We start from the raw sequence: 26,830 nt of genomic DNA on the forward strand, positions 1-26,830 counted from the left end.
TTTTATTTATTGCCATCTTTGTAGGGACATTTTTCCCCCATAACGTAGTTTACCTGTGCCACTCTCTCTCTCTCTCTCTCTCTCAGATATATATATTTATATATTTGAAGACAATGGTGATCTTTGACCTCCTGTTCATTAACTTTCACTGAGAGAGCATGCACATGCAATAACATGTTTTACTTTTAACAAGCATATTTATAGCAAGCATTACGTAAATGAATTTTAAATGGCTTTTAAAATGTCATTGTCTTTTATTACCTCCTCACACACATTCATCTCAGAAACTCTGAATGAAAACACAAATTCACAACAAATGTGTAGGCCTATATTCAATAATCAAAATCACACACCTGATGTTTTTTTGTTTGCTTTGTTTTTTTCAGGTAATGGGACACCTCAATATATTCACCAAGGATGACTGACCCTTTAATGATGACTTTTGATCTCAACAACTTTTTAATGAATATTGTTACTTTCCATTGACAAGAGCCTATGTGCACAATTACAAAAATGACATAAAAAATTTGTGGTCTGATTTGTGGAAATCACGTTATAAATTTGCACATAAAGTAACATTAAATGATATGTAATAAAGTGAGTATCGCCGATCTTCAAAAACCTTGGTAACTGAGTGTGAATTTTGACCATGAGTATTTATTCACATTGTTTGAGATACTGCGTCACGCAGTTATTTTTAGAATTTTATATACGATCACAATAATCTGCAACAACATCAATCACTCTCTGTCCATGAAAGGATGCTGCTTCTCCTTTAGGTCGGGCCTGCCTCCGCGTGCGCGCGCTCGAGCTCGGCTCTTGTAATTGGCTCAGCGCTGTGCTGTTGTCCATGCGCCACTGGGCGAGTCTCGGCTGTCTCAGTAACCCTCTTTTATCCTCAAAAAAGGAGAGCGAAAGAGGGCAGACTCAGAGTTGGGTTCGGGTGGATGGACCGCCATTATTGGGAGCCTTGGACAACCACTTTCACCCACACGCACATATATATTTTAACATTTAAAGACATGCGTGGCCCATATTGCTCGAGATTTGGCCACGAAAAACTGGATGTTGTGTCTCAGTGTTAAGGGCCAGGCATCGTTGCATGCTGTCTGCACACGATGGCATTTTATGACCACAACAAAGGGCATTATAATTGACCGAAAGCAACGTGCTTAGGCCGGAGGAAGACATTAAAACAAGCCTTTTTCCCGCACGGAAACGACTGGCCTCCAAGAAAGGACATTTCTTTGTTTGGATATGTTTAGCCGTCGGTGGATTTTCCCAGCCCTTTCCATACTAACGCGAGATCAGTAAGTTGCGTCTGACAAAAATATCCCTTGGAAACTGCAAGTCTGTCAAGCCACAATCACAGAGCCCCCAATGAATTTAATGTCCTCGGCTTTTTGCGTAGTCTTTTGTTTTCCTTTCTTTCTGGTTTCTAACAACATTGGCCGAGCCGGTTGTAAGCCTTCTCCCGCTGGCCTGGAAGAGGATTGAGAAGGGAAAGGGAGGACAGAGAAAGGCACTGGTATGTATGTATTCTCCCCGGTATTTCATTAAAATCAATATTAGCGAGCAAAGTAACGTTAGTCTGTGTCGCCGCTGAAGAAGCCTATAAATCGAGTATCTTTAAATAAGGAGTAACGTCAGAGTCGTACCGAAGGGAAATTGTACGTTTAAATAAAAGTGATTGCTGTCTGTTGTGCAGGCAGCGACTTGGTTGCTTTGAAAACGGATTTATCTTGCACTCTTACAATCTCAAAATGTTATAAGTTGGCAGACTATTTTCTCACGTGATGTGCACCTTGTTAGTTGCTATGTAACGCTGGACAGAATCACAGAGCATTTAATTGTAGAACACGCTAACGGAACGTAACGAGTCGCACTAATTTATTATAACCGCATACCCTGTTTTATATAAGTTACGTGGGGAAAATGTTACAGACAAGTGAGTGTAATTTCTGTTGCAGACTGCAGTATCAAACAGACAGCTGAGCCGCTCGTAGGAAGGCAGTTCTGAACCATGACGCATTACGTAGCTGGTATTTCTTGCTTAGGCTATGCTAGGCCTATAGGCTTTAAGGATGAAATCCTTTATCAGTTGCTTTCTTTAGGGTTCAGAACTTCAGATGTGTATTTTGCTTGAAGAGTGGGCCGTGATGTCTTTATTTTTTCTATACACATACAGCCAAAACAGTGTTTGATGTATGTTAAAGCCTAACAACACAACACAGTGGGCTGCAGCCAGGGCTGGACTGGGAAATCTCACACTCATCCAGGCCATCCCATTCACCCACAACAGTTTTGGAACCATGGACAACCCTATTTTTTTGTATGGCCATCACATAAAAAAGGTTAAAATCCTTAGACTGGCCCCATGCAAAATAATGAAAGGTTCTCTCTTGAAATGCACTTCTTCACTTCCATTTTCCTTTTCCTTCTCTTAATTTCCCCTGATACCTTTCTTCCATGTGCGTACTTTCTTTCTGTCACTTCTTCACCAGCAGGTGTATTGTTATAAACAGAACCTTGTTGCAAAACAACCACCTCATTGTGTTTGAACATAATCTAAATAAATTTTATTTTGAACTCCATTTGAAGTCCAAGCATATTAAATTTGATTAAAAAATAATGTGAGAATTGTTTACAGCATTTGAACCACCACATATCACCATTTTCCTATGTTCCCAGGCTTACATACTCCATTTTCATGATAAATACAATACTTACTGTATGTGATCAGTATTGATTATTATTCTCTCTAATGTATAATTGTTTTAAATGATTAAATTAAATTTAACAAATATAATACAATTTTTTAGCTTGTCACTTTGGAGGAAAAACAACTTGATAAAGTGAGTGAGATCCTCTATTAGTTTAATTGTCTATTTTTACACATTTTATCTTTCAAATTTGATGTGGTCAACCTTAATACATCACTGTTGGAATTATATTTTTAAAATCACAATTTAAAATTGTCCAGTGGCCATTTAGAGTGTACATAATTATTGTGAAAGTAATTTGTTTCAAGGTGTAGTAAATTCTTTGGTAACGTTTTACAGATTGTTTCCTATCAAAATCCAGCACAAATAAAAGTAATATTGTAATTGGTTGAATGTGAGAGATAGGAAATCATCAATCCTTCCATTCTGTATAACCACTTGTCAACCTTGTTATTATTTTGTTCCCCCTGTTATTAATTTGTCTACCCTGTTAAGCAGATATTTTTTTTCAATTTCATAAAATCTTTTTTTTTTACAATAATTTTACATAATTCAGTGTCAATGAAACTTTTTTGGATTATCAATAATGACAATGTAGTACTTTAAAAACTAAGGCATATGTATCTGAAAACGAAAAATGTAAAATCATTTGTTTGTGAGAAAGTAATTACAATTCTTACATAATATATGTATTTTCTGATACTTTTTAACTGATATGCTTTTAAAGGGACAAAGGAACACGAGTTGTCTAAGAAACACAATGCCCATAAATTAAAATCATAAGTATTTTAAACTGTTGTCCTTAATAGTGTGGGCATTTTTGATCTTCCATTTCATTTATTTGGTTTAATAAGTGGTTACATTTATTTACCCAAGCTTGACCAAAATAATTTTTCTAATGTTTTACATCACCTTATCATGATTACACAAAAAAATATTTTAAAAACTGAGATTTTCTAAATTTGATAGTCCAAAAGTCACAGAATACCAGCAATGATCCGTTGTTGTTGTTTTTTATCTTAAAATGACTTGAATACCCCAAATGTAACTATATTTCATACAAATATAATAAAACAAATTTCCTAAATGCTTAAAATAGTACAATAATAACTACATCATGACAATCTTTATAAAAAAATCTGTTGTTGTCTGCCCTAGCTCCCTCCAAACACTATAAATCGATGTGAATATTTGTCTCCTAAATTATTACTGTAACTTTACAATAGATAATAATGATGTTCTTTAGCATACAGTATTTTGAAAGACTATAGTAATGGGGTGTTACTGCTAACATTTGCTAGCAGTTTAATGCTTAGCTAAGTTAACAAAGACAAAACTACAACTACAATATTTATAAAACTGACCTGCACTTGAAGCCCTGAACAGGTCAGTAATTTTGCTAAATTTCGCTGCTGCTTCTTGGAGACCTTTCCCTCTCTGCTCCACCAGGATTCAGAAACTGTCTAAATATGTTCACCATGGTCCATTTCTGTATATAATAAAGAGTATAATAACTATCGCGTCTTAGTAAGATATGTCAACATTTGAACCGCTGTAAAGGGTTATTATTACATTTGTATTAGCTATTTGAGCAAGTTGAAACTCAATACTTGAGGTTAAAAGTGTAATTCGACAATTTCTCTAAAAAAAAACCTGTCGTCGCTGGCACGCAATGAATTCTGGGGTAGGCAAGGCCGCAAAGGATCCATCTGTTGTATCCTTCATTTCACGGGAAACGAAGGACACATTTGGAGGAGCCTTCAAATTGGGACAGCCTTTGTTGTGCCACTTTATAGCTTGGTTTGGAAATATTTTAGTTGGCAGAATAGAACAAAAACAGTAAAAATTTACTACGTTGTCCAAAAATATTTAAATCAAATAATCAACTTATTGTTTATTGAACTATGGTATTAAATATCAAATTTGTAATCAAGCACTCTTGTTCTCAAGGAAAACTGAACTGGTGTATATGGTCCGCATCATGCAAAGCCTGCCTTATGCTGGTGACCAGCAATGCAGGATTTTTAATTATGTTACAAACACAAAATACTAGAACTCATACAAGGGCAATTATTATCTTTGGGGCATTTTTGTTAATTTTGGTGGCATTTCCAACCTTGCACTACCTCCGACTAGCTTGCTTATTGTTAAGCTTAATGGAGGGCTATTGCCTAATAAGCTGGCTGTATTGAGATGCTTTGAATAGAGGTTGACCGATTAATGGGAACTGATAACCGATTCCTGGAACTATCGGTAAAAAAACATACTGATAATTTTACCGTGTTGCGCCCGTTGATTGAGTGCCAGAGAAGGGTCTGTTGTCATTATGCAGTACGAGAGTGGCCTTTAGAGGCAAAATCACTGACGCCTCGTGGAGTTTGTTTTGACACGTGACACTGTACGCTGCACAGAGCTGGACACTTCAGATGCAGATTTAAAACAGACAACAAAATGGTATGTATACAGGATATATACAGGTATATGTTTTTAATTCAAGTAATTAATTTGTTGACTAGATGCTGCATTAGTGGAGAACAGCAGTATGTTTTTCGACAAAGCTGAGAGGATGCTAACATTAGTACCTCAAGTAAAACAATGTGATTAAAAATACACTCATGTCCGACCCAAATGTTTAGTCACGATTGTTACCATCTATTTGCATTAGTTTATATCCAGTTGGTCACTTTTTTGCATTCGTTAGCCAGCGAAGTTGCATATTTAAAGCTAGTGACGTGAGAAAGCAAATTGATATGTTTATGCATCTGACAGAAACATAAACAAATCAGAAACGCATAAAATTTCAGTTCTTTAAATTTCAAACATTGTTTTGAGGGTACACACACCGACAATGCCCAGCTACAACTAAGCCGTTCAAAATCCTCCCGTGCCACGTAGAGCGCCAGTCACAGAGTTTCCATTAAATTACATGATATTTGTCGTTGTTAATGTGCATATTGACTTCACCCTTGGCTGGAATATTGTGCATTTTTCAGCAAAATATTTGTCTTTACATGGCTTTAAAGGGGACCTATAATGCAAAATTCACTTTTGCATGGTATTCGAACAAAAATGTGTGTTGGCAGTGTGTGTACATTTTACACAACCACCCTATAATGATAAAATTTCACCCAGTGCTTTTTTTTTTTTATCCCCATAAATCATAAGCACTGTCTCAGAACAGGCTGTTCGCAGATTCTGGGCAAAGTGACATCACTTTGCACAGGCCTCTCCCATGACTGTTGACTTACACTGCCGTTTTAGCATAAACCCGCCCTGAGTGAGCTGTACACAGTCCGCCATTGTCTTGATGCCGGACCAGGTGTAGACAAGAATGTCTCCTAAGCGATTTAGGTGTTCTGTTGTTGGATGTAAGAATGAACACAGCAGTCGTTATTTACTCCCGATATCTGAGGGGATGCGCCCCCCAATCTACCTAAATGCATTTGTTTGCACAAATCATTTTACACCAGACTGCTTTGTGAACGAGGGTCTGTATAAAGCAGGCTTTGCTAAAAAGTTGTTACTTGAGGATGGATCTGTACCAACTGTTCTTGATCCAGCTTATAGTCTACGGAGACATCTAGGCCTACTGGTCACGGCAGTAATGGAAGGGAGAGCGCACACTTTATTACAGTTCATAGGAGTTGTTTTACGGATATAAAGTTTATCAGTTTATTAAGCACCCCTGAAAAGGTCTGTATATATTTGTTTACTGTTAGTTGTAGCAAGTGTGTTTTTGTGTAATTCGCTGTGTATGTTGATGATAATGCAAGAGAGAGAGAGAGAGATTATGGATAAGACTTTAATACGCACTAATTGTACTGTTTTATTCAGCTCTTGCGGTGACTTTCTGGAGTGAAAACTGACGCTTCATCTTTTGTGTTAAGTCCAATAAACTTCATAAAACTCATTGGTAAATTTTTGCCGTCTTATGGATGGGGTTCGGTACAACAGGCTTGTACTAATAGTGGATAAAAGCAAGATGACAAATACGCTATAACCACAATTACTATACCTGTTCTATCTCCATACAGCATATATTTTCTGCCATTATTACTATGGGTCGAAATGAACACCGCTACTGACAGTTTCTGTTCTGACATAATCATTGCTTGAGAGGAGAAAGGGACACACACAAAAACAGTGCATTTTTTCTCACCCCCCCCCCCCCCAAAAATGGCAATTTTAACATGCTGTAAAAAAGGATCTGTGGGGTATTTTGATCTAAGACTTCGCATACACACTCTGGGGACATCAGAGACTAATTTTACAGAGATTAATATTTATATATTTATTTCATTTATAAAGTACAGTACTTTTTCATGTGTCAGTACTGTTTTTTTTTTTTTTTTTTTTTGTAATAAAGTTCAGCATATTTTACTTGAGCTGCTATGTTTGGTTTCATTCAGTATCCAATTAAAAAACTATCAGTTGAATAATCTGTTATCGGCCAGTGTGGTCCAACCTAGTTATCGTTATCTGTAAAATCCGCTATCAGCCGACCTCTATTTTTTAATAGTGGTTTAATTTCACAGCGGTGACAAACAGTGTTGAAGTTTAGGGCAAACACGATCGTTACCTGTCTGTCACCAATAAAAGCAGGTCTGGGATATGTCGGTGCTGCTCGCCTGCTCTGCAGAGCGTGTGGTCTCACAGAATTATTAAGAATAAGTTATCGGGCATACGCTAAGAATTGAATAAGAATTGATGCAATGGGCCAAATTTAAACACTAAGCTATAAAATGTCTTGCAAAAGGGAGCTTGAGCACCACTTGGGGATCTAAATATTATACAACTTGATGATCCATATCTAGAACCTGAATATAGAAATTTGGAATGAACAACCACTTAATTTGAACCACGATAATTTGATCAATAAAACGTATCGATGGTCGATTGAGCAAGGTCATCATAAGAGTGTTGCCCAACACTATTTTGCAAAATTTTGGTGTCTGTTCAAGCACAAGGAGAATCAAAAGAGGACTCAATTTTGTTTTCACACACTGTCTAAAACGTAGCTCTCTGTGTGCGCACAGAAAACAGTGCAAAACATAGAAACATGGAAATTATAAACTTTCATTCAATGGTTAAACTTTGCAACTAATCTTCGAATGGGATGCACGTTGAACTGTAGGGCCTGGCCTGTATGTATCACGAATCAACAACGATCTGTTACACCTCTAATTGTTAGATATGACTCTGCTGTGAATATGTCTTCTATTTTAATTTAGATCCTCCCAATGCCATTACGCCAAAACTTTAAATATTGTTGATGATAATAGTGATTTCGACTCCTACTTTCTATTCCTGTGTTCCTCTGTCAATCTCTTGATTGGTATCAGACAAAACCCTCTTGACTGATTTTGAATACCAGACAAAACAGGTGTAAAAATACTGGTTCCAACATTCCTGGTGTGTTGGAAGGATTTAACTTTTTTGGCATTGAAACAATCTGACATTTCTCTAAAAATGTCTAGATTTTAAAATTATATTATGCACACTGATTTTAAGTGGTATTTTGGGAATTGTGCAACAATAGCAAATCGTTAACTAAACACAAATATACGGAACATCATATACTTCATGAAGCCAAGTTTAAGTAGATTGTGAATTATGATTGTAGAGTGATTTTGAATTAAACTGTTGCTAAAAACTAGTTTTTAGTATTCACATAATGTTGTGTAGGTTTGCTAGCATAGGAATAGATTAATATAAGAAGCAATCTGATGATCCATAATCAGAAATTGATTTGTAATTATCAAAAATTAGCATTATTGAAGAAACAATATACATACATGTAGATTGTTATGCACTTTAAGGAGTTTGTTGTTTAATGTAGGATTACAGGGTTACTGTTAATTTAGTATTTTAATATCTGTAAGAATGATTAAAGTAGCTTACATTTTCTTAAAATGTTCCTTTTAGGTAACCAAAGCACATGATTTTGCTGATAATTGGTTTGTTCTTTCTCTCTCCCTTTCTCATTTAGGTTAGCCCCAATTCCTTCTTCACTTCTCCATGCCCCCCTGCTTATCTCTCATTAGTCCCCTCTAATATGGCCAAAAATGCAAGCCACTTTCTTGACCTGAAAGGATGATTGAAACATCAGAACTAAAGCCTCAATTGTAAATCAAATACAGGGCCCTGCTTTCAACATTTTATGGACACATTTTAAAGAGTCTGCCTCTGCCAACCTTTGGGGAATGGCAAGATGAATGCCTGTGTACGATGATGATGGCTAAAAAGCAAGAATCCCGAATGCCTATCTACAACCTTGTTGTTGTTGGCCTGTCGGGAACGGAGAAAGAGAAAGGGCAATGTGGAGTTGGCAAATCCTGCCTTTGTAACCGTTTTGTCCGCCCTAGTGCTGACGACTTCCATCTTGATCACACTTCTGTGCTAAGTACCAGTGACTTTGGTGGCCGGGTTGTCAACAATGACCATTTCCTGTTTTGGGGAGAGGTGGGGAGAGTTTTGGAAGATGGTGCAGACTGCAGGATGCATGTGGTTGAGCAGACAGAATTCATTGATGACCAGACTTTCCAGCCCCATCGCAGCACAGCATTACAGCCCTACATCAAAAGAGCTGCCTCCACCAAACTGGCTTCTGCTGAAAAACTCATGTACTTCTGCACTGATCAATTGGGACTGGAGCAAGATTTTGAACAGAAGCAAATGCCCGAAGGCAAGTTGCAGGTGGATGGCTTTCTGCTTTGTGTTGATGTCAGTCGTGGTATGAACCGAAACTTTGATGATCAAATGAAATTTGTCACCAACTTGTACAATCACTTAAGCAAGACAAAAAAGCCTATTGTGCTGGTTCTCACTAAGTGTGATGAGGGTGTGGAGCGATATATCAAGGATTCTCATACATTTGCCATTACAAAAAAGAACTTGCAAGTTGTTGAGACTTCGGCACGGTCCAATGTCAATGTTGACTTGGCTTTCCTTACCTTGATACAGCTCATTGATAAGGGAAGAGGTAAGCCCAAGATCATACCTTACTTTGAGGCACTGAAACACCAGAGTCAACTGATTGCCTCTGCAAAAGACCGCTATGAGTGGTTGGTGAACCACATTGTGAAGAATCACAATGAAACTTGGCCCAACATCAGCCGACGAATGCAGACTTCACCTGAATACAAGGAGTATGTATTTTTAGAAGGTACAGGTAAAGCTAAGAAGCTATTTCAACAACACATTCACCGGCTAAAACAGGAGCATATTGAAAAGCGTCGTAAAGCATACTTGAGCGCTCTTCCACTCGCCTTAAGTAGCTTGGTGTCCGAGTTGGATGAAATTGAGCATTTGAGCTGGTCTGGGGTCCAAAAGGTCCTTGAGTCTAAAAAAGACTTTGATCATTGGTTTGTGGTACTGGACGATGCGCCATGGGAGGACACGCCACATCTTGATAACATGGAGGATGAGCGCATCCCCTTTGATGTGCTAGACACGACGGCTGCTGAAATAATCTTTGATGCACACCTTGAACACTTGCGCAATGAATGCAAGCGTGCCCAGATGCGTCATGAGTTCAAAGCAAAATTAGCATCTTCCCCTTTCGTTACCCCTGGCAAACCCTGGGAAGAGGCCCGAAGCTTCATCATGAACGAAGACTTCTACCAGTGGCTTGAAGAGCCAGAATATTTGGACATTTATAACCGGCACCAGAAAGCAATCATAGACAGGGCAAAAGAAGATTTTCAGGAGCTTTTGCTAGAGTACTCTGAACTCTTCTATGAACTTGAGCTTGATGCCAAACCTAGTAAAGAGAAAATGGGAGCAATTCAAGAAGTGTTAGGTGAAGAACAACGCTTCAAGGCACTTCAGAAATTGCAAGCTGAAAGGGATGCTTTAGTGCTGAAACACATCCATTTTGTGTATCATCCTACAAAGGAAACATGCCCGAACTGCCCACACTGTGTCGACCATAAAATTGAGCAAATACTTGTTTCGTGCTTCCCAAAACAATACCCTTCCTTTGGAAAGACCCATTTGATTGATGGAAAAGTTGATAGAATCAATCTTGTTATACTGGGAAAAGACGGACTTGCTAGAGAATTAGCCAATGAGATTCGAGCACTGTGTACCAATGATGATCATTATGTGCTTGAAGGTAGAATGTATGAACTTGTCCTTCGGCCAATTGAGGGCAATGTTAGACTTCCTGTTAATTCATTTCATACATCCACATTTACTCCTCATGGATGCCTGTGTTTATACAATTCAAAAGAGTCCTTGTCATATGTTGTAGAAAGTATTGAGAAGTTGCGAGAGTCCACGCTTGGCAGAAGGGACAACCATATGGCTCAGCTTCCCCTGTCACTCTTATTAGTAACCAAAAGAGGTGTTGGAGGACTGGGTGACATTGGTGGCGAGACTGCTCAAGCATTAATCTCACAGGGTCAGCAGGTAGCCGTAAAACTGCATTGTAACTACCTGGAACCTGCCTCCCCAGGCACTGGCTATGGGAGAAATGTGAATGAAAAGCAGATCAACCAGGTTTTAAAGGTTCTACTTGAAACAAGGAGGACTTCTACATTTCGTAGCTGTTCTCCACCTGCACCTCCGCTGCCTCCTTGTATTCGAGACTTACAGCAGGACCAGAGCCCAGAGGCTGAATTACGTATTGTCTTGTGCCTAATGTGTGGAGACTCCTACGACATTGATCAACTTCTTGCTCCATTCCTGCTTCCTCAGCATTGCAAGCCGACCTCTCCCCAAACAAGTGGCACTTCAGTGCTGCTAGAACAAACAATTGGTGGACACAAGCATACAATTGAATTGTCCCTACTGTCATACCACTCTTCTTTTGCCACACGTAAGAGTCGGCTGGTCCATGGCTACATCGCTGTATACTCTGCTAGCCGCAAGGCTTCTTTTGAAACCCTGTGTGCCTTTTTGTGTGAGGTTCAGGACATCATACCAGTACAGCTGCTTGCAGTGGGAGAAACCCGGACTGAGCTGCTGGACTCTGAATCTGTGCATGAGATGTTAGTCCAAGGTGAAGAACTGGCCCATGAACTTGAGGGACGGTTTTGCAGTATTGTCTGTGGCCCTGGTGGAGTTGTTGGAGGACTTCACAAACTAGACCTATTGGAACAATTTTTCACAGAGGTATTAGAAAAGAGAACCATTGTTGAGGCCAGTCATATGTATGAAAACATTGCAGAAGCCAGTAGCACAAATGAGAATGTGTATTCACCACACTGTGGCTCACCAAGCCCTGTCACAATGCTGTTAGATTCTGAGGAAGACATGGAAGCTTCCCCGCCTTACCATGATGGTACACTCACCTCTCATGGTGGATTCAAACTGCCTGACCTGGACTCAGGTGACACATTCTCTGTGATCTCTGACCTTAGCACATTTGAAAACAAGCTAAATAATAAAGTTCCTCCACAAGTGAGACCCAAGCCTAGTGTCACATTTGACCTTAGAAAACCAAATTTCAACCCGTATGTAGATGCAGTCAGCCATCGGCGTTCACTTACATCCAATGTGACATGGCCTCTAGGAGGAGATTACGATCCTTCAGACTATGCTGAGCCAATGGATGCTGTCTCTAAGCCACGCCCCAGCTACGAGGACAGCATATATTCTGTGCCACATGACAGCACACAGGGCAAAATTATTACCATCCGCAATTCCAATCGGATCCATTCTAATGGAGGAGGCAATGGTTCAGACAGTGAAGGGGATGGCAGCTCGTTGGAGAGACGTCGCAAATTTTCAGCAGCAAGGGTAAAGCCACGGCTCTACCGTGATCGTTCCAAACGTCTGGGGAAGTTCAGCAGTTTCCGCACTAGTTTTTCCATTGGTAGTGATGATGAGATTGGCACACTCACAAGGTCAAAAGACGATGATGTTTCAGCACTGAAGACAGACATACTCAATGAAGAAGGAGAAGATCCTAAAAAGAGGAACATACTGAAAAGTCTTCGCCGACCAGGCAAAGTAAGATTTATTTATTTATTTTGCATGGCTTTTTAAAGTATGCTCGTCTGTTTTTAACATTGTGATATTTAAATTAAATGTTTGTTTTTTTAGCTTGGGAAGCTTTTAAGGCTTCATTAAAGGAGTCTTGTATAATTGTGAAATAATCTGTATTTGTCTTTCTGTTTGTAGAAAACTAGACCAAAGCCTCGCCATTCTATCTCTAAGCCTTTGGAGAGTAACTACTTCGGGGTGCCTCTGGTGAATGTGGTTTCCCTTGAACGACCTATTCCGGTTTTCATTGACAAGTGTATTCGTTATATTGAAGCCACAGGTACAGTTGCTGTTTCACCAACCTACTCACCCCATAACAGTTGTGCTTAGGGAACCATATAAGCTTATCATTATCGCAGTGTCCAGTTAAAATTAGATGCTTAATGGGCTGTAGCTGTCATAAATCACACCACAGCATAGTATTGCTCGTAGTTTTACTGTGTTTCAGCTATGGCCTTATAATAAAGATTGTAGAACCATGTTAATGTGAATTTAAGAACTTTTTAGCTTTTTTAATAGCTGCGGTATTAGACCTGTATGAAGTAGTTTGTAAAATAATTTTGGACACTTAAAGTAGAGTGACTAGCACTTAATGTCTTAAAATGTTTAAGAGTCCATTTTGAGGGAAGATGACTTGCCTCGAAATTGTCTTGTTAATCAAATCTCTCTCTCAGGTTTGACAACAGAGGGTATCTACAGGGTAAGTGGGAATAAGGCAGAGATAGAGAGCACGCAGAGACAGTTTGAACAAGGTAAGTTTGGAAGGATTTCAATACTTCATAATTGTTGTGGGTTACAGTTTTGTTAGTGGATTTACGTGGTTTTAAGGCACGCATGGCTAAATATAGTGTGTATGTGTGCAGGTTAACAGCATGTGAAAGCTTTTAATAAATTCATTCTATTTGTAATATTCCACACTAAAAATGATTGATGGATAAGTTCTGCTCTTGATCTTCCTTTCTTTCTATACCTCACTCTATCACTCTCACTTTGTTAATTTGTCTTAGACCACAATCTGGACCTTGTGGAGAAGGACTTCACTGTGAACACAGTTGCTGGGGCAATGAAAAGTTTCTTCTCTGAGCTGCCTGAACCTCTGGTTCCTTATAGCTCTCAGGAAGAACTGGTGGAAGCTTTCAGTAAGATTTCACTTAGCATTCTTTAAATGCATTTGTGAAGAATATAATAATGTAAATGCATCCACTTGAATTCTAAACTATTAAAATGTTGCATGCAAGTGTAGCAAAATTGGGTGTTATGTCATCCATAACACAGTGCCTGTCTAAGCCTGTGGAATAATCAAGTTTTTTTTTTTTTTTTTTGCATAGAAATTAATGATCGAGAACAGAGGCTTCACACAATGAAGGATGTGTTAAGACGATTTCCCAGGGAGAATTTTGATGTCTTTAAATATGTAATGAGCCATCTAAACAAGTGAGTGTCAGACCACCTGCAGTTACAAACTTTTAGAGATCAGTTAAAGTGGAGAGACTCTTAACCTTATCTTCCCGTTTCTTTCTCTCAGGGTTAGTCAGTGGAACAGAGTCAACTTAATGACCAGTGAGAATCTCTCCATCTGTTTCTGGCCGACACTAATGCGGCCAGACTTCACCTCTATGGATGCCCTGACAGCCACGCGCACCTACCAGACAATCATCGAGACATTCATCCATCAGTGTGCTTTCTTCTTTTACAACCAGCCTCCTGCTGAGTCACCCACTGGTCCCTTTGGACTCCCTGGACCACTGGTGCCCTCCGGATTGCCCCCATCCCCCACAGCCGCCCCTTCTTACTGCCCTCCGACCCCACATTTTACCCCCCTTTTGCAGTCTCCACCACATTCTCCCCCCCAGAGCCCTCACACAGCCCCTGCAGAACCACAAACGCTGTGAGAAAATGTGGCCTGTTATTTAGTCAACTATATACACACACACACAAACTTCAATGCATGCTTACACATCTGCATACACACTCTGCACACACACATCTAAATGCCTCTAAAACATGTAGCTTGTTTAGGTCAGTGTTGTATGTGGAAAAATTTGTGCTGATCTCTCAGTACTTGCATCAGGGATGCTCAGTCCTGCTCCTTGAAATCCACCTTCATGCAGAGTTTAGTTCCAGTCTGCTCTAATATATGTCTGTAATTTTTAATGTACCCCAAAACCTTGATTATCTGGTTCAGGTGTGTTTGATTTGGCTTGTATCTAAACTCTTTATAGGACTGATCTACAGTTATTAAGACCAGATGAAGGTCTGTGTGCTTATGAACATACTTTTTATTAGTGTGTAACCAAGACTTCAATTACCATGTCAGCACTGGCCTTCATGTAGTTTATTACAGAAGGGGATGGTGTTATTTTCCTGAGAGTGAATATAGATATTCTAATCAAGAAGGATATGAACCGTTTTGAAGGACTTTACAATATTCCTGTTTTCTTCCTCTCAGTAGAAGGCTTGCATTCATTTTACAACAGTACATGTTCTCTTTCTATTCTTTCTCTTTACATCTCTACATGGATCTGTGATATAGAGGACACTATAGTCATGAAAACCATGAAGCACTTTTTTTGTTGTTGAGAATAATAGATTTAACTTCATTTTTCTCTTACTCTATTTCAAGAAGAATGAAATCACTTTAGCTGCAACCATATTCACCACTTTGCCTGGCTGTTGTGTTCCACTCAACCATTGTTGGTTTCTATCCCATGCCTCTATTTTAAGTTATACGAACTTTAAACGTACCATGGATTTTGGAGGACATTTTTATTCCTTGCTTTCAAGACTTGAAGTTCTGACACCTGATAGCCTAGAAGGTGACCTAGAAGGAGGTGTCTCCTGTGGATCTTTGCTCATAAATTCACCTAATGGGAGTGTACGTGCCCTTTCTTTGAAGGCTCCGATTTAAATGGCAGAGATATCACATGGTTTTAAGGAATGCACTTCCAGTTCGAGCTAGTGAGGGGCTTGAGGTTACTGAGACTGTAGATTTACTCTGACACTTAAACTTTAGACTCTGAATCAGCAACTCAAAACCCTTATACCTTAATTTTGGACTCAAGTTAAAAAAAACAAAAAAAAAACATATTGAAGGCCTTTTAATGATGCCTAGTCTGACTGGTTTGAGAACTTCATCGTTTTTACTTAATCTAAAGCACTTTTTTTGTCTTTTTATATAGACCTGTATTGTGAACCGTGACAATGAATAATGATTGGTTTACATTTTTGCCACCATGTTTAAAAGATCAATGGACTTTTTCAAGGTGAATGTGGAATTGTCACACAGATTTAGCCCAATCCTGGACTAACATTCACTTTTGATGAATCTGCATTCATTAGTAATGTCTTTTGTCCACTATTATGGTTTTGGACCTCCTGTACAGCCTGAATTCTGACTAACGTGGACCTTAAATCACCTATTTTACATTGTCTTCTCCATTTAACTCAATTGGAATGACACAATTTGCCTCTTCTGCTTCTACCATCTTATGTTCTGTCTAAACTCTTATGGACAAATCCATGATGTATAAAGACACAATGATTCATCAAGTATAGATTGTATGTATATTACCATATTACCTTCTTTTTTTCTTCTCTTAAACCACAAATCTTCTAATGTGAAGGAAATTACTCCTGAACATATTTTGCTTGAAATGCCACTTCCTATTTCTATCCAGCCAAGGTAGAAAAGCTGAAGTACCAAAGTAGTGCAATATGGCTGACGAGGGTTGAAACAGCAGTTGTACATATTTTGATGATGGGGTTGGGGATGAGTATGTCAGATTCAACTAAAATACTTGACAAATAGCCCATATGGCAAATCTTTGATGATTTGAAAATGTTTTGATTCATAATCCTCTTCATTCTGTGTATCTGCTGCTTTTCTACCAGGCTGAACAAAACTGTAAGAATCCCAACTTTACTTGAAGTGTACTATTTTCCTTTCATATTGAGATTTTAAGCAAACTGCTTGAAAACTCTAGAATTAGCAGCTAGTCCAGGTGTTGATACAGCCATCTTGTATGTGTTATACTTGTAAGAGTGAAATTTCTCTTCAAGCTAATGTGATTAGTCAAGAAAATGATGGGTAACTGCGATGGTTATCATAATGGTTCAAGAATTGAGGCCCTTCAAGAGTGCCATGAAATGTTCTATTAAGTAGAAGTGTTTGTAGAAGTAGACATTATGATTTTTACTTTTGTTTTTTTATTTTTATTATCTCCTAAAAGTCTGAGTATGAGAACTTGTTTATTATTCTCTGTCTGCTGTTGCATTGTGTTGAAGCCACAATATGGAATACTGGCATAACCCTGATTAGGTGTGATGCTGCAGAATTAGGAGTCATTTAAACAATCAAAGTGTGCAAAGCTGCGCCTCACAATATCTGTCCTGCTGAGTTTACTTACCTTGAATAAATGAACTTGCCCTAGAAACTGCTAGATGAGCTTTAGTCAAAATTCTGGGATACAAGTGATGGTTTTGGAAATTCTGATCTGCCATTTTCTGATAAATTTCGATAATTCCTCTGACTTGTAATTAGGGGCCAAGCACTGAAGGTTCATAGGCACCCATAGTATCCATACTAGTCGTCTTCTTCGTCTTCTTCTTCTTCTTCTTCTCTTGAGTCTATAGCAGCCCATAGAACCGCTATGTTCTAAAAAATTCTCAAAAAATGGCTATTTTTGCTCATTTCTAAATGTTTTGGCAAAAAAAAAAAAAAAAATCACAAAACTGGTCTCTAGATTTGATGCACCATGTCAAATGACATTGCCCATTTTGGCCGTCGGCCATGTAGATTTTTGTTGTAAAAAGCTATATTTTACGAACGTATTGACATCGTTATGAAACTTGGTATGTTCCATTGTCACCATGCGCTGAAGTTTCTCAAAAGGTTTCGAGACAGTGCCACCTTGTGGCCAAATTATAATGAAATTTCAAAAAACTTCTACCAGCTTTTGATTAGCTTTGCCTATTATCTGTTGAAACTGGTCTTATTATATTCACTGGGTCATGCCGAGAACATAGATACCAAATTTGCCATAGTCAGATTTTGATTTTCTTTTAAAACATACTAATCCATTTGTCAGATTTTCATCAAAATCAAGTCTGATGATCATCTGACCATGCTTGCAAAAAGTTATGGTGTTCCTGGCAGTAGATGTTTTTGTTCCTTGCATCAATGAATTTGATGGCATAATGCCAAACTGCATCTGAGGCTGTATCTCTCCAAAGCTTTGACATATTGACCCCAAACATTATGTGTGTCATTTGTCACCTCACACTGACCACACATCAGTTTGGTAACAGCACCAACTATTGGTAAAATATGATTAGCCATTTAATCATATTACTAGTGATTGTATTTATGATGTTTTTAATAACGATTTTGACTAAATTCCTCTTAAAAAGTCATTAATTACTCATTGTTACAGTTGGTCTGATACTTCCAGCCATACTGGTGTGATTTATGCTTTTTCTTTGTGCTTGGCCCCTTAATTGCTACTTTCAGCTAAATTTTTTACTTGAATTTACCAGAATGATTGAGCCTCTTTTTAAGCCATTTAGCTATTTTAAGTTCACTAGTGTAATCGGAAAGAGTCTGACCCAGATCATCTGTATTGAATGCAAGTTATATCAAGGGTCAGTTCATAATAATTTAACAACCCTTGATCTTTGTAAATGAATGTTCTGCTACCCTCTTGTGGCTGTAAGGTGATCAGCAGGTATGTTTAATGAATATATGAGCAGTTTCAGAATTAAAAATTTAAATTAAAGAGAGAACCTGTTCATAGCTACTAGATTTTTGAATGTGGGCTAGTTTGTGAGAGAAGGGTCTAGACTCTTGACCACCTCGTTTCATCCTCTTCCTGGTGCCTTTAGTTTTTATTAATTAGCAGCTTTTTCTGCTATGAGTAGTTGGTTTATTTCCTTTCATGTTGCAGAGAAACACAGCCTTTGTGTTATGCTTAAAAAAATAAATAAACGTTTTGGGGAGGCGTGTGAGAAATTTAGCTGGCAGTGTGGCTATATCACAGGGCTAACCTAGTATCGTTTGTAAAACTCAATTGAAGGACTTTCCAGAATTACTGTAGTGGTGGCCTGGTTGTGTTAGAAGTGCAAAACACACCGGCTTTTTCGTTGAACGTAATTGAAAACGTTGTTTCTTTCATATATGAAGAAAAGAAAAAAGTCTTGGTGCTTAGTCTCTTGCTTCTTATTTAAGCTTTTTTTAATGGTGTTAGGCTAGTATAGGTAGCATGCATGACCGAGGGTCTATACAGGGAGTTTTTTGCTGGTTTCAGTATTTCAGAATTTCGAGTCTGATTAAAAAAAAAATAAAAAAAAATAATGTATTTAATTAAGTTGGGAAAAAAAATTATCCTGTGATGAAAGAGGGTCAGGAAAGGAGGACTTTAAATAAATGACAACAAACAATAAATAAATTTTGTTACATGTATAATGTTCTCAGTTTTTTTGTTTCTCATTGTTACCTTTAGATACTGATGGACTTGGTACATAATCATAGTTTAAATGTTATGCCAATACTGGTTATACAGTAGGCTAATGTTCAAAAGTTTGGGGTAAGATTTTTTTTTTTTATATATATATATATATTTTTGAATCTATTTAATCAAAAATACAGTAAGACAGTAATATTGTGAAATATTACTACAATTTAAAGCTATACTGTGTAGGATTTTCTCCCATCTAGTGGTGAAACTGTTTATGACTACCAACTGAATATTACTTTCTAGCCCCTCCCATTCCGAGGGCACTTTAACTCCTACGGTGGCCGTATTATTTCAAATCTGCCGGCAGTCTCGAGTAATCTCCCCCTCGCATTCGTCACAGTGCCACTGAGTGTCAAAACGCGAAAGGCGAAGCTTGAATTTCCAGGTATGTCCCTCTTTGGCTAATGTATTTTCAAGATGGAGGCGCAACGTGGCTGCCGCCATTTGAGCGACTTGCTCGTATGTGTTCTAAATGGCAGATTCTACGCTTACGAGAATACTTGATTAGTTGGTATAAGTAATTACACATTAATCATCTTGAAAGAACCAAGTGTTTTTTACAAAGAATCAACTTAAAAAATTACACAGTTGTAGCTTTAAGAATAACCAATAATGGAGTCCAAGTACCAATGGCGCATGTGAATGATTAGCGATCCAATATCTTATGATCTGGTTTTTACAGCAAAGTCCTTCTTGAATCTTCAGTAATAGTTAGGGTTTGATGAAACAGATTACACATAGGTGTGACAAGGGGCAACTGACTTTTAAAATAAATCACTCCCTCTTAAAGGTATAGCGGAGGATTTTCCCGAATTTTAGAAAAGAACCGCCCTCTCCACTTTTTGAAAAAATGCACATGCGCAACACTCTACCTGCTCCCGAGAGGGAACGCCTATTAAACGTGTGCACGAGAGAGCATGCACGAGCTAATCATAGCTTACATTTAACTTTTACTAGCAGTGATTTTAAATGGATTTCTCCAAATAGCATGCCAAACTTTACCTGTCAAGTAGAAACTTCGTGACTGAGGCATCAGTGGGAAGCCCAACCTGTGTTTTGAGCGCACGCCATCGTGTGAATCGTGTGCACGAGCACGTACGACGGCCTTACGTAAACATATCACCAGAATGATTGACACTTAGGAGGACCAATAGTCTTGATGATCCACCCGGAAAAAGAAAATCCTCCGCTATACCTTTAATATGAGTTTAAAAGAAAAGTAAAAAAAAAAAAAACTCTGTAAATAAAGTGACAGGAGTTGTTTGCTGATGTTTTCTTACTCCATGACCTGAAACCTGAATATATCAGCGATATTTGTCTAAATGCATTATATTTAGTGCAAATTTGACTTGGCAACAAGTTGATGGTGATTATATGACTGATGAACAAACAAAAAAAGAAAAAACATTTAGCTAAACTCAGTACCTTAAACCAGTCATGGAGATGATGCATCTCCAGAATGAGATCTCCAATCTTTTCTGTGGCTTAGGCTGCAGACAAGTGCAAATCATCTGGCAGCTTTCTGTGCAAAAAAAATGAGAGAGACATCTGATTATTAGGTTATTTTATTTTACACCTGCTCTCTTTGAAGCTGCAGGTCTTTTTTTTGTATGATTTACAACTCAAATTATCCTCCTTTGTTCATTGATGAAGATCTCACCCTGTGACAGGACTGCTTCAGATGTTTGCATAGATCGTGAGTAGGTTGTGAGCTGTGGGATAACCTCCCCACACCATTACGAATATGACGATCCCTAGTCGACTTTGCGTGGTACCTGCTGTTGAACTTTGGAGAACAGTACAGTACATGTTGACTATATATATAGGATGCATTTCTGTGAGCAAACTACCAAAGTGCTTCATAACACCACTTTGAAGGCAGATTTCTTCACCCAAAGTCAATTAATTTGACCCCTATGGTGTCCTTTTTCACCAGAAAATTACATACATACACACTATATTGGCAAAAGTTTTGGGACGTCTGCCTTTACATGCACATGAACTTAATCCGTATGGTTTAATATGGAGTTGGCTCACCCTTTGCAGCTACAACAGCTTCAACTCTTCTGGGAAGGCTTTCCACAAGGTTTAGGAGTGTGTTTATTTGTTTTTTTTCTATTCTTCTAGATACGCATTTGTGAGGTCAGGCACTGATGTTGGACGAGAAGGCCTGGCTCGCAGTCTCCGCTCTAATTCATCCCAAAGGTGTTCTATCAGGTTGAGGTCAGGACTCTGTGCAGGCCAGTCAAGTTCCTCCATACCAAACTCGCTCATCCATTGTCTTTATGGACCTTGCTTTGTGCACTGGTGCGCAGTCATGTTGGAACAGGAAGGGGCCATCCCAAAACTTTTCCCACAAAGTTGGGAGCATGAAATTGTCCAAAATGTCTTGGTATTCTGAAGCATTAAGAGTTCCTTTCACTGGAACTAAGGGGCCAAGCCCAACCACTGAAAAACAACCCCACACCATAATCCCCTTCCACCAAACTTTACACTTGGTACAATGCAGTCAGGCAAGTACTGTTCTTTTGGAAACCGCCAAACCCAAACTCATCCATCGGATTGCCAGACAGAGAAGCCTGATTCGTCACTCCAGAGAACACGTCTCCACTGCTCTAGAGTCCAGTGGCGGCGTGCTTTACACCACTGCATCCAATGCTTTGCATTGCATTTGGTGATGTAAGGCTTGGATGCAGCTGCTCGGCCATGAAAACCCATTCCATGAAGCTCTTTAGGCACTGTTCTTGAGCTAATATGAAGGCCACACGAAGGTTGGAGGTCTGTAGCTATTGACTCTGCAGAAAGTTGGCGACTTCTGTGCACGGTGCGCATCAGCATGTGCTGACCCCGCTCTGTGATTTTACGTGGCCTACCACTTCGTGGCTGAGTTGCTGTTGTTCCCAATTGATTCCACTTTGTTATAATACCACAAACAGTTGACCGTGGAATATTTATTAGTGAGGAAATTTCACGAATGGACTTATTGCACAGGTGGCAACCTATCACGGTACTACGCTTGAATTAACTGAGCTCCCGAGAGCGACTCATTCTTTTACAAATGTTTGTAGAAGCAGTCTGCATGCCTGGGTGCTTGATTTTATACAACTGTTGCCATGGAAGTGATTGGAACACCTGAATTCAATGATTTGGAAGGGTGTACCGTGTACCAATACTTTTGGCAATATAGTGTGTGACGGATTCGGGATGAACCGCACAGTTTAATTATACATATGTGTGTATAAAAATGCAAGAGCCAATCGGGAGAGAGGTGTGGAGGATCTTCAGAGGAAATAAACGAATAAAAGCGGAAGTGGAAGGAGCAGTGAGTGAGATATTAATGATGTGTTGTTGAGTGTGCGAAAACAATAAGTGGCTGCAGAGTCTAGTCGCGGGCAGATTTGAATCAAACAGGATTAGGCTATGCCGCCGGGCTGGCTTTCGGAACTTTCTAGCAGAGACTACAGAGCGCTTGTTTTTGTTGATGAGTTTAGAGTGTTGCCTGGCACGAACGACGAAAAATTGCCGGTTCACTTCCGAGACCATGTGCCGACTGAAGGCCTCATTAAGCCTGTTTTATGCTTCTGCGTCGAACTGCCGCCGTAGCTACGTCGTAGGCTGTGTGTAGCGCGCGTACCCTACGGCGTACCCTGACGTGCACCTCTCCAAAAATGTAACAACACGTCAATTCTACGCGGACACAAGCGCTGTGATTGGTCTGCCAGAACCCCTCCCTCGGGGTTTCACACGCTCCCTAGGTTACGAGTCAACGCGGACAACGACACAGAAGTATAAATTAAAACCAACACGTTGCCTACGGCGTATAGGCTCCGGCGTAGGTCCGACGCAGAAGTATAATGAGGCCTTTATACTTCTGCGTCGGACCTACGCCGGAGCCTATACGCCGTAGGCAACGTGTTGGTTTTAATTTATACTTCTGTGTCGTTGTCCGCGTTGACGCGTACCTAGGGAGCGTGTGAAACCCCGAGGGAGGGGTTCTGGCAGACCAATCACAGCGCTTGTGTCCGCGTAGAATTGACGCGTTGTTACATTTTTGGAGAGGTGCACGTCAGGGTACGCCGTAGGGTACGCGCGCTACACACAGCCTACGACGTAGCTACGGCGGCAGTTCGACGCAGAAGCATAAAACAGGCTTGAGCGTCTGTTCCTGCGTTACCGAAGCCGCCTGCAAAGTGTTGGTGGATCCACCCGTGGGTGTTTTACCTCGATGCGTGTTCAGGTTCAGTGGACAAAGAGGGATTATTCGTCTTCGGATCTCCTCTCCTCTCCCTGGTGATTCCTAGACCGCCGATTCACCGCAGGTAGGCTACTCACTAAAGACAAGCACTTCTCTGACTACAAACTCAAGCTCCCCTGCGCAGAGCCATTTGCGCCACACGCACAAAATATATTCACGTATAGCCTACTCACTGCAAAAGCGTGCTTTTATTTGTTTCCCTTTTTTGGGGGAGAAACTGATGGGTTTGAACTTGTTTTTTTTGTTGTTTTTTGTTTTTGATTATTGAAACTAAGTGTTCTTCTTTTTGAGTAATTAACGAACTCCCTTTTTGAACTAATAATCTCTTACAACGCACCGCAATGACCGCATCAAAATACTTTTGATTTGTGTGTTTGATTTGTGTATTTGCATTGATTCTCCGTGTGAAAATATGTCCTTTTTTCTGTTTTGATATTTGAATATTACAATTTTATTGAATCTATTGTGTGTGTGTGTGTGTGTGTGTGTGTGTGTGTGTGTGTTTTTTCTTTTTGTTTGTGTTTGTGTGTGTGTGTGAACGAATTTCATTACTTAATCTAATATTGTGTAATTGGTGGTTAGTATTCTGGGTTAATTTATTACATTGAATTATTTTGGTGGATTTAATTCCGCCTGGCGCCGAATTTGCTTAAGTTATTTTAGGGAATTAATTTTCACATAAAATTTAAGGTTGCCACCGTTACAAGTGCTGTCCCAAATATGCAGTCATTATTACACCAAACATTTTAGAGTGACGGTTTAAAAGGTCAGAAATGAAATTAAAGATTTTTAATCACAGCATGATCTGAGGATAGATTTATTAGGTGTCATTACCAAACCATAACTATGTGAGAATTTAAATTCAGAAACAAATCGGATAACATTGATTAGAGTCAAAGTCAAACGTGCCCCTAAATGAAGAATCACTCTAATTTAAGGGTGCAATATTTTATTCATAATATAGGCTATATTTGATTTAATATGTAGCTCCAATTTCTGAAGTCCTTCCTGTTGCTGAGGAACAGCTGGAGCAGGACATCCTGTACAAGGGTAAGAATAATCAATCAATGAGAATTAGAAAATACTTTTATACGTGTATCTTCTGTTATAAATTGTTGTAATTCTGTTATAAAAATGAAGAACAGAAGTTCCTGTAAGTGAAGAATCAGCCATTAATCAGTAGTTGTATCATCATGATAAGTTCATGTGATTTTTCCATCAGAAAGTTTCAGATATGTTCCTGCCTCACTCTGTTACTCCTCCTGGGCCTGAGTCAGGTCATATTTTGCAGTGAGGAAAGTGGAGAGGGAGAGGAAGTGTTTCTCTTCTCTCCCTCCATCAATCTCACCATTAACAACAGCCGATGAGGATGGTTCTCTAACGTGTTGGTAGTGTATTTGAGTAAAACACAGAGTTCATGTACATCAAACACTTTTTGTTGGGAACTTTGCTGTCCCATGATTAAACCGTTTGTCACTCTGATATCAGATACTCCAAAACGTCAACCTACAAAATGAGCAAGAGACTTTCACGCCTTAAAATACTGTAATTGGTGAGATGTTCTAATTGTCATAAAGATTTGTGATGTCATAAAGGCTCACACAGAGGATGAGAATGCAAATAAGAATACAAAAAACACACAAAAATGAGAATGTGTTTCCGAGTACATTGACGTAAACACAATCTGTTGTGTCTGCAGTGACGCTAAACAGTTGTAAGAGAAATCTCCTCAAACATTGTGAATTGGTCTTAAAGTGAGCCTAATATAACCTGCTGCTGTCTGTCCATAAGGGGGCCTATTATCTTTTTACAAGATGTTATATACGTAAGTCTCAGTTGTCCCTAGAATGTGTCTTTTGAAGTTTCAGCATTTTTGAGTGGAAGGAAAACCATGATGTTTTCCTGCATGTATCTTTAAATGCAAATGAGCTGCTGCTCATACCCATAGCCTGTAAAAAAAAAAAAAAACTGCTTTCCAGAAGAATACATTTCTTACTTGAAAGCTGCTGTTAAATGCTCTGGCGAGGAGATAAACAGTCGTGGTGGGGACTGTGCAATGTGACACATATGCTAGAATCTGCAAACTCTGAGACACTGCTTATGATTTATGGGGATAAAAAAAAAGAGGAGTGGGTAGATTTTTACATAATGTAAAAGTGAATTTTGCATAATAAGTCCTCAAACAACAAAATAAAATGTGAAAATCACTCACTTCTTTTTACTGAATAACTTTAGTAGCTTTAATATGAATCAGTGTATTTAATTCATACTGTGAATGTAAAGGCTATGCAGTGTTTTTTATATTTCATTATTCAATTTCTGTATTAGCCTATTGAATGCTACTGTTAAATAGACCTGTACTTAAAAAAACTTAAAGCCCAATTTCACTTGTAGCCTATCTTTCTTATATTGTATTTGTAACTTGCATTTTTGTTCTTTTTAATAACAAAGATTAAATAACAAAAATAACTATATTGTGATATTTATATGCCTACTGTTGTTATAATGAAATGAAATGACTGATACTGTGAAATAAAAATGTCTTAGTAATGGCCACCCCTAGTAATGTGTATGTTTTCTTCTTTCTGTTTTATAGGTCTATATAAGTTACAAATGTGGCCAAAATATATAACTAAAATATAATCCTTATAGATTTACACTAGCAATACTTTTCTAATAGGCCTATTGTGTGGTCATTTTAAAAGAAAAATATTTCACTATTCTTACTGTTAAAGTTGATCAAAATGACAGGCTAAGAAATGATTTTCCTACTTGCCTATTTGTGCTTTTTGACAGGAATGTCACGGATATTCAAACAGTTTTTTTGTAATTCATTATGTATGTTTCATTCAATGGAGGGAAAAACAAGATTGTTGCATGATATAATGAGCAAAATGTTACCTATGTGAACTATTCATAGGTAACAAAATATATAACTAATTGCTTCACAATTCAGTGTATTATTAGGGGCCAAGCACCACAAGGTTCGAGGCACCTCCTCTGTTAGTATTCATTTTTCTTCACTCTTGAGTCTATGACAGCCAATAGAACCGCTAGCAGGAAAGTTATGAAATTCTGCACACACACTGAAGACAGTCTCAACATTAATCACAGCAAATTGATGGAGTCTCTATCTCAAATCCTCTAGCACCACCAACTGCTCAAAGTTTCTAAACAAAATTCCTTTTATTCCTTTGCTCATGACGGTTCGATTGATATTACGAACAATAGATGGAATCAATGAGGAGAGGAAGAGTATCTGTAAGATGTAGTGGATGAGGAGGAAGAGGATGAGGACGAGAAAGGTGTGGAGAGTTTTGTCAAGGCTGGATCTGGAGATATTTTTTAAC

At 38.7% G+C, this 26,830-nt stretch overlaps 1 protein-coding gene across 1 annotated transcript; it reads left to right on the forward strand.

The window, feature by feature from the left end:
* Positions 1–814: 814 nt before the first annotated feature.
* Positions 815–14,885, forward strand: arhgap35b (Rho GTPase activating protein 35b). Its single transcript, XM_084413375.1, has 7 exons — positions 815–1,528; positions 8,713–12,680; positions 12,852–12,993; positions 13,388–13,465; positions 13,721–13,852; positions 14,042–14,147; positions 14,239–14,885. Exons 2-7 carry the CDS (start codon positions 8,952–8,954, stop codon positions 14,603–14,605), a joined length of 4,554 nt encoding a protein of 1,517 aa, XP_084269501.1. The 5' UTR covers positions 815–1,528; positions 8,713–8,951; the 3' UTR covers positions 14,606–14,885.
* Positions 14,886–26,830: the final 11,945 nt, after the last annotated feature.

This window comes from Rutilus rutilus, assembly GCF_951802725.1.
Source record: "Rutilus rutilus genome assembly, chromosome: 7".
NCBI lineage: Eukaryota > Metazoa > Chordata > Actinopteri > Cypriniformes > Leuciscidae > Rutilus > Rutilus rutilus.

What these genes read in the sequence shown, in the direction of transcription:
- arhgap35b (XM_084413375.1), top strand. Translation starts at nt 8,952, where the DNA reads ATGATGATGGCTAAAAAGCAAGAATCCCGAATGCCTATCTACAACCTT. An exon ending in GTCTTCGCCGACCAGGCAAA is followed by an intron (nt 12,681 to 12,851) that starts GTAAGATTTATT and finishes TTCTGTTTGTAG; the next exon opens with AAAACTAGACCAAAGCCTCG. An exon ending in TCGTTATATTGAAGCCACAG is followed by an intron (nt 12,994 to 13,387) that starts GTACAGTTGCTG and finishes TCTCTCTCTCAG; the next exon opens with GTTTGACAACAGAGGGTATC.